The sequence below is a fragment of the Apium graveolens genome, chromosome 8 (genome assembly GCF_009905375.1).
Source record: "Apium graveolens cultivar Ventura chromosome 8, ASM990537v1, whole genome shotgun sequence".
Classification (NCBI taxonomy): domain Eukaryota; kingdom Viridiplantae; phylum Streptophyta; class Magnoliopsida; order Apiales; family Apiaceae; genus Apium; species Apium graveolens.
Window position 1 is genome coordinate 261,254,732 of NC_133654.1, and position 12,572 is coordinate 261,267,303.

The following is a 12,572-nucleotide window of genomic DNA, read 5'->3' on the forward strand; positions in this document are numbered from 1 at the left end:
TTGATATGGAAATTAGGTAGGAAATAGGTTATCCTACGAATATGGAGAAAGATTGGATTTCAAAAGAGAGGGATTTGTTGGAATATGAAGTCGGGGTTGAAAAGTTTTTGATTTACGCCGAAGAAAATTGTAAAAATCCTAAAAAAATACCTTGCCCCTGCTGTAAATGTGTTAATTTCAAAAAAATTTCGGTCAAAGTAATAAGGGGTCATCTCTACGAGAATGGTTTTAGTCTTGGGTATATTGATTGGATTTGGCATAGATCCAAGACTGGTAGGTCGTCTGTTGGTAGCACAGTGCCTCCTCATGAAGAGGAGCAGAATGCAGATGCATTTAAATCAGCCTTTGAAGCTGCATCAGAAGCGGCTGCTGCATCGGAAGCGGCGGCTGCTGGTGCTTCACAAGCTGCTGTGGTTTGTGAAGCAGCATATCGTAATCCGGGGGGTAAATCAGGGGGCGATGACTACGATAAAGACTCGCATGATTTTAAGAGGTTTGTGGCCGATGCTCAACAACCTTTATTTGAGGGCAGCGACTTCACAAAATTAGATTCGGTGTTAAAATTACATAACTGGAAAGCGAGATTCGGTGTGAGTGATAGCGCATTTAGCGATCTTCTCTCTACAGTTGGCTCATTCCTACCTCAGGATAATGCATTACCTGTTAACACATATGAAGCAAATAAGACTCTTTCGAATTTAGGCCTCGAGTACACAAAATTCCACGCGTGTCCCAATGAATGTGTTCTATACAGGGGTGTAAATGAGATTGCTTCGGAGTGTCCAGAGTGCAAGCTATCTCGCTGGAAGGTGGGTAAGGATGGTAGAGAAAGGTATAAAATCCCGGCAAAAGTTATGTGGTACTTTCCGATCATCCCGAGATTTAAACGGATGTTTAAATCTTCTTCGACAGCTGAGTTGTTGACATGGCATTCCAACCAAAGAATTCATGATGGCCAGATGCGCCACCCTGCCGACTCTCCTTCTTGGCGGAATATCGATTACAGGTGGCCTGCCTTCGGAAGTGAGCCAAGAAATCTTCGACTAGCTTTGTCGGCTGATGGTATTAACCCACATAACAATGGGCTGACTAATCGGTATTCTTGTTGGCCGGTAGTATTGGTAACATATAATCTTCCTCCGTGGTTATGTATGAAGAGGAAATTTATGATGTTAACTATATTGGTCTCCGGTCCACATGAACCAGGTAACAACCTTGATGTGTTCTTACAACCGTTAGTTGATGATTTGAAAAAGCTTTGGGAAGAAGGTGAACCGAATGTATACGATGCCTTCACAAAAACTTTTTTCACTTTAAGGGCGACTTTGTTATGGACGATTAACGATTTCCCGGCATATGGTAATTTGTCTGGTTGTGTCAACAAGGGTTATTTGGGTTGTCCAGTGTGTGGTGATGATACCGTTGCTAACTATTTACCTTATAGTAGGAAAATATGTTACCAAGGTCATCGTCGGTATTTGCCTAGGCATCATCCATACAGGAAGAAGAAGGCAGCCTTTAATGGTCAACAAGAGTTTGGACAGCCAAGGCAACCCCTTTCCGGACAAGAGGTGTTGGCACAACAAGAAAAAATTAAATTTTCTTATGGAAAGGAAGTAAAGAAGTCGAAGAAGGTGGACTGTGCTTGGAAGAAGAAGTCAGTATTTTTTGAGTTGGAATACTGGAAATTCCATCACGTTCGTCACTGCCTCGATATTATGCATATTGAGAAAAATGTGTGCGATAGTCTAGTTGGGACGTTACTGAATTTAAAACACAAGTCCAAAGATAGTGAGGCATCTCGGCTAGATATGATGGAAATGGGGGTTAGAACTGATTTAGCTCCAGAAGTAGGAGAAAAAAGAACTTATCTGCCTCCTTCTAGTTTTACTCTAACAAAAGCTGAAAAAAGAAAAGTGTTGAAATCACTCTCATCAATGAAGTTGCCATATGGGCATTCCTCAAACATCAGAAATTGTGTATCCATGGAAGATTTAAAGATATTTGGGATGAAGTCTCACGACTGCCATGTACTCCTTCAACAATTACTCCCGGTCGCAATTCGTTCTGTACTTCCGAAGAATGTTAGAGTTAGCATAATAAGACTCTGCTTCTCTTTCAACACTTTGTGCAACAAAATTGTTGACGTATCAAAACTTGATAAATTGCAAGCTGATGTGGTATTAACCTTATGTGAGCTCGAAAAAATATTTCCGCCTTCTTTTTTTGATATAATGATACATCTAATAGTACACCTGGTCAGGGAATTGCGTTTATGTGGACCAGTTTTCTATAGATGGATGTATCCATTTGAGCGTTTTAATAAAGTGTTGAAAAGTTACGTGCGAAACCGTTATTTTCCAGAAGGTTGTATAGCCGAAGCATACTTGAAAGAAGAATCTGTAGAATTTTGCGCTGAGTTTTCTAGAAATAGTTTGACAACTGCCGGACTTCCGAAGGACCAAGGCAAACTTTCTGGTCCATTATCGGCTGCAACAGTTAAATCTGTTGAAGAGAAAGAACGAGATGAGGCGCATTTACACGTCCTCTTAAACAACAGTGAAGTGTTTCCATATGTTAAGTAAGTCACTTTTCTTTTTCTTTTATTGATTAATTTTGTATAAGCATTATTTTAGTTTGTAACCAAAAAATTTATGTATTTTCAAAGGATGCATAAGGAGTTGCTTGAAAAAATTTATGAAGGAAAAAAAAAGACTATTCAGTGGATGATTGGGGAGCATAATAGGCTATTTGCTGATTGGTTTGAGAACAAAGTTATGACTGAATTTAACGAGAAAGTCGAAGGTGTTTCTGAAACGATAAGGTGGCTAGCAGGAAAACCATCATTTACTGTTTTGACTTATGATGGCTATCTAGTTGACGGAATCCGATACTTAACAAAGGAGCGAGACGATGCTAGGGTTGTTCAAAATAGTGGAGTCTCGTTAGTTGCTAAGACTGTCCAAGTTTCTAGTGCTAAGGATTTAAATCCCGTAGAGAGTGATATGACATTTTACGGGAGGATTGAAGAAATATGGGAATTGGATTACCACTCATTTAAAGCCCCGTTGTTCTTGTGCAAATGGGTAGACTGTGACAGAGGCGTCAAGGCTGATGAACTTGGCTTCACACTTGTGGACCTTAGTCGACATGGCCACAAGAATGACAAATATGTGTCCATTGATCAAGTGAAACAAGTTTTCTATGTCGAAGATCCCGTTGATTCCAACTGGTCAGTCGTATTGACCTCAACAACTAGAGACTATCACGAGATATACAATGATGATGATCTTGGAGACACAATTCTAGAAAACCCTCCATTCTGCTCTAACATCCCCATAGTTGATTCTGGTGTTGATGACGACGAAGAGTCTAATGCTGGCAATAAAAGAAAGGATGGCGAAGGAATCTGGCTGAAGAAGCGATCCAAGGATTAAAAATTTGTTGTATGATATGTATGAAATGCTAAAAATATGATATAATTACTTGGAGTTTTATTACTTGGAGTTTTATTATGAGTGTAAGTATTAGAATTTGTAGAAGCAATTGATAAAAATATGTAAATGCTTTATGTGTTCTGCTGTATGTTGTTATACGTTGAAAAGGCGATTGTGTAGTTAATTATATATCTTGCATTAGATGTGTGTTGTGCTAGAATGATTATGATAATCCTAGTATGATGATAATCTTATCTATTATTCCTACTCCTTTTGGTTAATGCAGGAAATATGGTAAAGAAAGGAAAAAAATCTAAAAAACAGTCTAAAGAATCATTGGATGAAAATCACATTGTTCCAGCGGACACCATTGTTCCAGCGGTACCAAATCCTGACCCGGTTGCTCTAGCGGACACCATTGTTCCCCAGCAGACAGCTCCACAACCCACTGAAAGTACTACACAATCTACCAAAAGCAGGACATCTGGAGCAGCACGAGGCGTTTGTGCTATGCACAAAGTGGTGATGAAGAAAGCGCGGGGAGAGAAATTGAATTTGCGGTTCAATCGAGTTGCAGTTCCAGTTGGAGACGAACGACACAAACTGCAGTCCTACATAGGTATGCTGGCAAGGACAATGGTGCCAATTGACATTCCGACTTGGCCAAAGGTTGACCCTGAACTGAAACAAAAAATATGGAATGATCTTGAGGTATGTCATTTACAATCGCAATTGACATTAATCTCATGGTTTTTATTTAAAAAAATTTGCACTGTCTGAACTTGTTAAATTTGTGCTTCAGGATACGTTCAAACTGATTCCTGAAAGTCGGAAGAGGATTCTACAGTCGGCAGGCGCAAAATGGAGAAATTTTAAGGCTAAATTGACAGCGAAACATGTGATGCCTTTTGTTGGGCAGAAGAAGAAGCTACAGAAGCCACCAAAGCAATATGCTTTTGTCGGGAAGAAAGCATGGAGACGATTTGTTGCAGCTAGAGTCACAAAAGAGTGGGAGGTATGCATTACTTACATATATATATATATATATATATATATATTTAAATTTAGGACCATATTTTTTTTTGATTTTTTGGGAGTAGATTTAATTGTAAAAATACAGTAATCAACAAGATTTATTTTGTATACAGGAAGAGAATAAAAAACAGAGTGAAAGAGTGGGACAACGGAAATATCCACACCGAGTGTCAAGAAAAGGATACATCGGATTGGAAGAAGAAGAAGTAAGAGTCTTATCATTTTTCTTGTAGTATTCATATTTTCAATTTTATGAATGTATCTTAATTTTTGTAGAAACGCTCGGGGAGCTTGGAGCCTGAAGAAAGGCCAGATAGGGCAATTATGTGGAAAAAAGCCCGTATGACAGAAGATGGGACTCTTGACCCAGAACTGGCAGAAAAAATTCAACAAATTGTAAGACTTATTATAATTTTTTGCTTCTTTAATTTTCCAATCATACCTAATTACTCTCATGGTTTTAACAGGATTCCTTACTCGAAAAGCAAAGAAATGGTGAATTCAAGCCGGATGGAACTAATGATGTACTCACCACTGTATTGGAAACTCCCGAGCATGCGGGAAGGGTTCGTGGGGTTGGAAACTTCATACCTCCAACATTGTACTTCGATTTACCGAAACAGACAAGAAATCACGTTACCAAAGAGCAGTTTCATAATCTTGAGTTGCAAATTACTGAGTTGAAAGCTTTGGTTGCTGGGGGCAATCTACATTCACCAATGTCTGAAAAAGCAAGTTGTCCTGGGGTAAAAGAACAAGAACAAGAACAAAAGAACAGAAGGAAAGTTGCAAAAGATTTGATGGAAGATGAATTGATGACCGTTGAGGATAAAGATGGTGCAGATTTTGTTGTTATTATTCCTCCTCCTGGTCCACCGGGACAAAAGGTATACAATTACAGTGTATACTTGATTGATTTCTATGATAATATTGCATGTTATTAAATTGTTTGAGCCAATAGTGTCTATTTTGATTTATAATTATAAACTATAGGGTCCTCACAAATGTGAAATGGCAGTGGAGAGCATTGATAACAAGGTAGCTTTTGGTGTTGTTTTTGATGACGGAGATGGAATGAGTAGAGCGGTTCATGGAGTGCCTCTAGAACCAGGATTTGTTCGTGTTGGGGTGGACGGAAGCATCCAGGATGATGCTTTGGTGCCTGTTCCTGTGGTTGGTGAGATAGAAACCGTCCAGCAAGCCATCGGTTCTCATTTGGCATGGCCCAAAGACATGATCATATACACCTCCACTACTGGTTCCGAGGTATATAATTTAATTACAAACCAAGTGTCATTATTTTTAGGAGGTTGTACAAATTTGCACTAAAGTGAATAATACCGGTTATATGCTTAAATATTTATTTACAGAAAAGGAAAAATGCGCGGAATGTGAGTGAGGTGCAAAGAATGCATAATGCATTTAATTCTGTGAAGCCAAAGGACAATGTGCCTCCTCGCTTTAGGCTTTTGTACAAATTTGCATCGACAGTGATGAAGGAAAGTGGAAATTCGACACCGGTTCCATGTGATTTTCAAATCTTTGGAATTGAAAGAACTATATATTTGCTTCATGAGAACATACTTGAATTGCTAGAGTTTAAAATGATTGGACAGTCTGCTATATCAACATACATGGCGTAAGCTTCTTTTTATACTTTTTTAAAATCTGGTCTCATTTTATATAGTAATGATCTATTTACAGAAAATGTAATTTGTATTTTTTTTATTTTTTAGGTATTTGTATTCAGTGTTTCGGGATAGGCCGGGTAGAGATTTGTCATCGATGTTTGCTTTTCTTCATCCGTCCACATACAAGTTGAATGATGAATTTAATGAATATGTTGTGCAAAGGCTGAAATATGGAGTTCTTCGGATGAACTTTATGCCTTATAACTACAAGTATGTCTCTTTTTGTGCGTCCTATTTTAAAATATTGTATGGCCTTGATTAGTCATATAGTTGTTGGTAAATTAATTATAATGTATATAAAATTGTCGGATATGTATTTTTTAAATTACATTTTGCTCACTTTAATTTGTTTATAATGAAAACAGTTTACATTGGATTTTAATTGTGTTTTGGGAATCAGAAATTTTCATCCTTAATCCATTGCCTCATCATCCTCATCCCCAGGACCTTGAAAAGGCTTTAATGCGGTAATTTTTTACTTCAATTTACAATTATATATTGAATGTAATCGGTAATTGATGGATTTGACACTGTATTTTATAATTATAACATTTACAGGGCAGTGAGATCTTATAATGCTCAAGAAGGACGGGTAAACAAGAATCCCAAAATTAAAAACCTTGTTGTGAGTATTTAGTCGATTTTTTAAATTTTTCATTTTTGTAAAATATGGAATTATGATTAATCTTCGATGTCACTAATTGTCAACAATTTATTGGAATGTATAGGGATGCCCTAAACAACTAGGTGGCACAGAATGTGGATATGTGGTCATGCGATATATGAAAGATTTAATTGAGGACCAGGAGATGAAGCTGCTAGACAAGGTATATTTTTTACTTTTCTTAATTCTATGAATATTACTTTTCAGTTGGTTGAGGAATGACATAGGTTTATTTGTGTTCCAGTGGGCCTCCAAGAGTCGCAAGTCTTATACAGAGGAGGACCTTGACATCGTTCGCTATGAGACGCTTGATTATATCCAATCCATCATGTAGTTGTTGGCGACTCTAGCTTGGCGACTGGTACCTATATTGCAATCTGAAAAACACCTTTATTTTGGTTACATGTATTCGGATTGTAACTAGTAATTAGAAAAGATTATGGATGAATGTCTAGTACTTCATGTTTGGCGGTTTAGATTTGAAACTATGTAGCTAGTATGGTGGGATGATAATTTGGATGTTTGGAGATTGGGATGTTAATTTGGATGGTTGGAGATTGAATGATAGTTTGGTAAATATTGGAGCTGAATTTGGTTGTTAAATGGCAATTGCTTGGTTTTCTGGCAATTTTTTGGCATCTGTGTTTCTGATTTTTGCATGGATAAAACAGGTGATCAGACATCATTTTATACAAACCAACTGATTTTAAAACAAAGCCATTTATCATCATTTTTTGACATAAAACTGGTGTTAATGTAATACTATAAACATCTGCTACAAAATAAAAAAATGATGTCTATCAAAGCTTGATACATCAGTTCTAGTTGACCATTGACATCAGTAAAAACCGATGTTAAAGACTACAGCAAAAAAAAACTTGAAACAAAAAACTGATGTTATTAAGCATCATAGACATCAGTTTGTCAAAAATAGACATCAGTTACCAATGAAGAACCGATGTCAAAGGTACTATTAACATCGGTTGTTTGATGAAAACTGTTGTTACTGGTACTAGTAACATCAGTTTATTGTTTAAATTGAAAGATTTTGCTTAGCTCACATATATTTAAATTGATAAAAATATCATATTATGATGATATATGAAGATTAGATATGCATGGGAAATTTAATATCAAGATATAGAAATCGGTTTTAAACTTGGAACTGATGTTTTATGCTCAATTTAACATCAGTTTAAAACCGATGTTAAATGGGGGGTCTTTAACATCACCCACGAAGACATCGGATTTTTACATACATAGACATCGGTTTTTAACCGATGTCTATTGACGTTTTTCTAGTAGTGGATGTGCATAACATCGAGACAGTGGCGAACATGATGATATTTCCAATATTCTAACTCAAAAAAACAGATTTTTTCTTCCATGAACATTCCACCTTCTTCGACTTCTTCACCTCTTTTCCAAAACAAAAATCAATTCGTTCCTGACGCGCTAACACTTCTTCTCCGGAAAGGGGTTGACATGCGTTCCCCAACTCTTGTTGTCCGTTAAAGGCCGCCTTCTGCCTCCTATAAGGGTGCTGCCTAGGCAAATAACGGCGATGACCTTGGAAGCACATCTTCCTACTGTGACTTAAATATTTAGCCACAGTATCGTCACCACAAATTGGACAACTCTTATAACCCTTATTCACGCAGCCTGACAAGTTTCCATATGCTGGAAAATCATTTATAGTCCACAATAAAATTGCTTTTAGAGTGAAATATGATTTACTATAGGCGTCATAAACGTTTGGTTCACCTTCTTCCCAAAGTTTTTTCAGATCATCAATCAACGGTTGTAAATAAACGTCGATGTTATTTCCCGGCTCATGTGGACCAGGAACTAAAACTGACAACATCATGAACTTCCTTTTCATGCATAACCACGGAGGAAGATTGTACATTACCAACACTACTGGCCAGCATGTATATCGATTGACTAACCCATTAGTATGCGGGTTGATACCATCCGCTGATAAAGCCAACCTAATATTCCTAGATTCACTACCAAAGGCAGGCCACCGATAATCGATATTCCTCCAAGAAGGAGAGTCGGCCGGATGTCGCATCTTGTCATCATTTATTCGCTGATTTGCATGCCAAGTCATGAGTTCAGCAGTAGAGGGGGATTTAAATAACCATTTAAATCTTGGAATTATAGGAAAATACCACATGACCTTGGCTGGAACATTGACCCTAAGTTGGCCATTCTTCCGTACTTTCCAACGTGACAGCTTGCAATGAGGACACTGAGAAGCATCAGAATGTATGCCCCTATACAGTATACAATCATTGGGACACGAATGAATTTTTAAATACACTAGACCTAAATTGGATAAAGTTTTCTTCGCTTCATATGCGTTAAGAGGCAACACATTATCTTTGGGAAGGATCGAGCCAACTGAAGAGAGCAGATCAGTAAAGGCAGTGTCGCTAATACCAAACCTAGCTTTCCAGTTGTGCAATTTTAACATTGACTCTAACTTTGTGCACTCGCTGCCCTCAAACAACGGTTGTTCCGCATCAACAACAAACCTCTGAAAATCATATAAATCCTTATCGTAATTACCCGAATTAAAAGCCGCTTCACAAACTTCAACAGTTTCTGATGCAACAAAGTGCTCTATAGGTTGGTCTGAAGCAGGACATGTACTACCTATAGAAGACCTAGTACTCCTAGTAGATTTTTCTTCATGCCAAATCCAATCAACATACCCCAAACTAAAACCATGATCGTAGATATGTCCCCTTATGATTTTGGTTGAGAATTTTTTAAAATTCACACATCGACCACATGGACAAGGAATTCTTTTAGGATCTTTACAATTTTCTTCAGCGAAAATCAAGAATTCTTCGACGCCAATTTCAAATTCTAAAGAATCCCTATCTTTCGATATCCACGACTTATCCATAAATGAAAATGTATGACCAGCAATCTAGCAACCTAACCACCTGATGGTCATTTCAACATCAAAGCGCGAATTAATCAATACAAGTGCACATATTCAAGTGCACATAAACAAAACCAAGAAAGTCAACATTGTTTAACTAGCATAATCAATACAAGTGCACATATTCAAGCACGAATTAATAACAAACATGCCCTTAAAAAATTGAAAGATTTTACATAAATGACAACTAGTACATTCATGGCATCTCATCTATTAAAAGAGAACGATACACTAAATCTGATACATAAACAACAATCCAAATCAAATAATGTATACATAAATAATGACAGATCGGTTACTGGTGAATCCCTTCCTACATAATGTATACAAAAAAAAGGAAAAAAGCAAACAAATAAGAATTTCTAACCTCCTTCTTGAAGTAAAATGTGCAGGCACTGTCAAATTCCGAGACTTGATGAGATAATCTGCAAATGGACAAAATCGAATTTAAAAACATACTATTACTTAAAACTTTAAACGGACAAAAATCGGAAGATATCAACCAGAAAAGAAAAATACATGCAAATATCAAACCTAATTAATATATTTAGGCAAACCTAAATATATATACACAAGAACACAAACCTAATTTATGTTAAAAAAATGCAGATTTATGTAAATATATATACATGCATATTTAAAACAACTCAAGAAAAAATATAAAATTAGAGTACAAACCTTATTTGGCTCAATGAATCTCAAAACCTGTTCAAAAAGGAAAAAACCCATTAAAATTTATGAACAAACCCTAATTGAACAAATATAACCTAATCGAACATACAAACCTAAATGAACAAACATACCTGTTCAGAAATTCGGGTTTCTCGTAGATGGATTTTGATTAACTGATGGTGTTCTTCAATTTGGGGTTTAATTAAAACCTATGTACTTATTATAAACTGATATGGTGTGTGTGTGAGATAGAGAGAGAGATGGAAGAGAGAGAGGGAGAGAAGCAGAGAGATGGAAGAGAGAGGGAAAGAGAACCAGAGAGAGTGAGCTCAGAGAGAGAGAGAGAGCAGAGAGAGTGAGAGTGGGAGAGAGAGCAGAGAGAGAGTGAGAGAGAGACAGGAAAAATAATTAGGGGGGAGAAACGGTTTTTTTTTGTTAGGGGGGGGGGGGGAATATTTGGGGAATAAGGGGGGAAAGTTTCCGCGTTTTTTTTAATTTTTTTTAAGTTAACCATCGACAACGGTTGTAAAATACAACCGATGTCTATAAAACAAAGACATCGGTTATATAGAAAACCGATGTCTAACTAACGTTTTTCATTTTTGAAAAATAAGTATAGACATCGGTTATTTTCTGGACCGATGTCTAAAACAATAAGTAACATCGGTTTTAAAATAACCGATGTCTAAATGAACTTTAACATCGGTCGTCTGAGCAACCGATGTCTAAGGACCGATGTCTATTGACAGAATTCTAGTAGTGAGGGGGTGGAGAAAAACAATGTAGTGATGACAGTGATCAATCTGATCCTGAATATGATGTAGAAACAGAGAGCTCTGAGTCTGATGAAGACAGTCTGTATAATGAGTTTGGAGAGAGTGATGAAGAACTCAGGACTAATAGAGAGAATTGCAAAAAATTTAAAGAGTCACTAAATATTAACAAAACTAGGTCTGATGTTAGAGTAACCAATCCTAGCAATATGAGTGATGATGACTCTGACTTTGCTTCTGATGAACTAAGATCAGAGTCATCTTCTAGTGAAGATGAGAATGCTAGGATTGGTTATGTTGGGCCTCCAAACCCCAAGAAGAGGAAGAAAACCAGGACCACTGTTAGGTATGGAAAAAAAGATGAGATTATGAGGTGGCAGGTGGGGATGAAGTTTGGGTCTATGGCAGAGTTCAGGGATGCTGTGAGGCAGTATGGAATTAGGGATAGAAGGGGAATTCAATTTGTGACTAGTGATTCTAAAAGGTGTCAAGTATGTTGTGAGGCTGATTGCAAGTTTTACATATGGTGCAGCAAAGACAAAGATGGTGAGAATTGTACCATTAAAACCTTGGTTAATGAACATAATTGCACTAAGCCCTATTCTAACAGGCTTGCTAGTGTCAAATATCTAACTGAAATTTATGGTGAGAGAGTTAGGAGAAACCCACAGTGGAAAGTCAAAGAAATGGCAGAGGCAATCAAAAAAGAATTGGAGATTGAGGTGCCAAGAATAAAAATATTGAGGGTTAGAAAGGCTTCATTAGAAGGTGTGCATGAAGCTTTGAAGGAGCAGTACTCAAGGCTGAGGGATATTGGGCATGAGATTTTACTTAGTAATCTCAAGAACACAGTGCAGATAAGGACTAGTAGGCTTAATGAGGGTGATCCCAATAAGTTTAAGAGGATATATATATATATCTTATTATGTATTGAGGGAAGGCTGGAAGGCTGGGTGTAGACCTGTCATAGGCTTTGATGGGTGTTTTTTGAAGACAATCTATGGAGGCCAATTACTTTCAGCTGTAGGTAGGGATGGTAACAATCAGATGTTTCCAATAGCCTATGCAGTTATTGAGAGTGAGAATACAGATAGCTGGAGATGGTTTACTGACTTATTAAGTGAGGATCTTGGACTTGGTGATGGAACTGGGTACACCATTATATCTGATCAGCAAAAGGGACTTGACAATGCTTTAAAGGATTTGTTACCAGGAGTTGAGCACAGGTTCTGTGCTAGACATCTATATAGCAACTACAGGAAAAGGTATGACATAAATAATTGATGCATTTCTTGTTTTTAATTATGTACAGACATATTATAGCTTATTATATGCACTTATATT

The 12,572-nt window shown here is 37.1% G+C and overlaps 1 protein-coding gene across 1 annotated transcript; it reads right to left on the reverse strand.

Annotated features, from left to right (window-relative positions):
• Positions 1-8,184: 8,184 nt before the first annotated feature.
• Positions 8,185-9,744, reverse strand: LOC141680806 (uncharacterized). Its single transcript, XM_074486923.1, has one exon. The coding sequence runs from the start codon at positions 9,742-9,744 to the stop codon at positions 8,185-8,187; it is 1,560 nt and encodes a 519-aa protein (XP_074343024.1).
• Between the last annotated feature and the right edge of the window lie 2,828 nt (positions 9,745-12,572).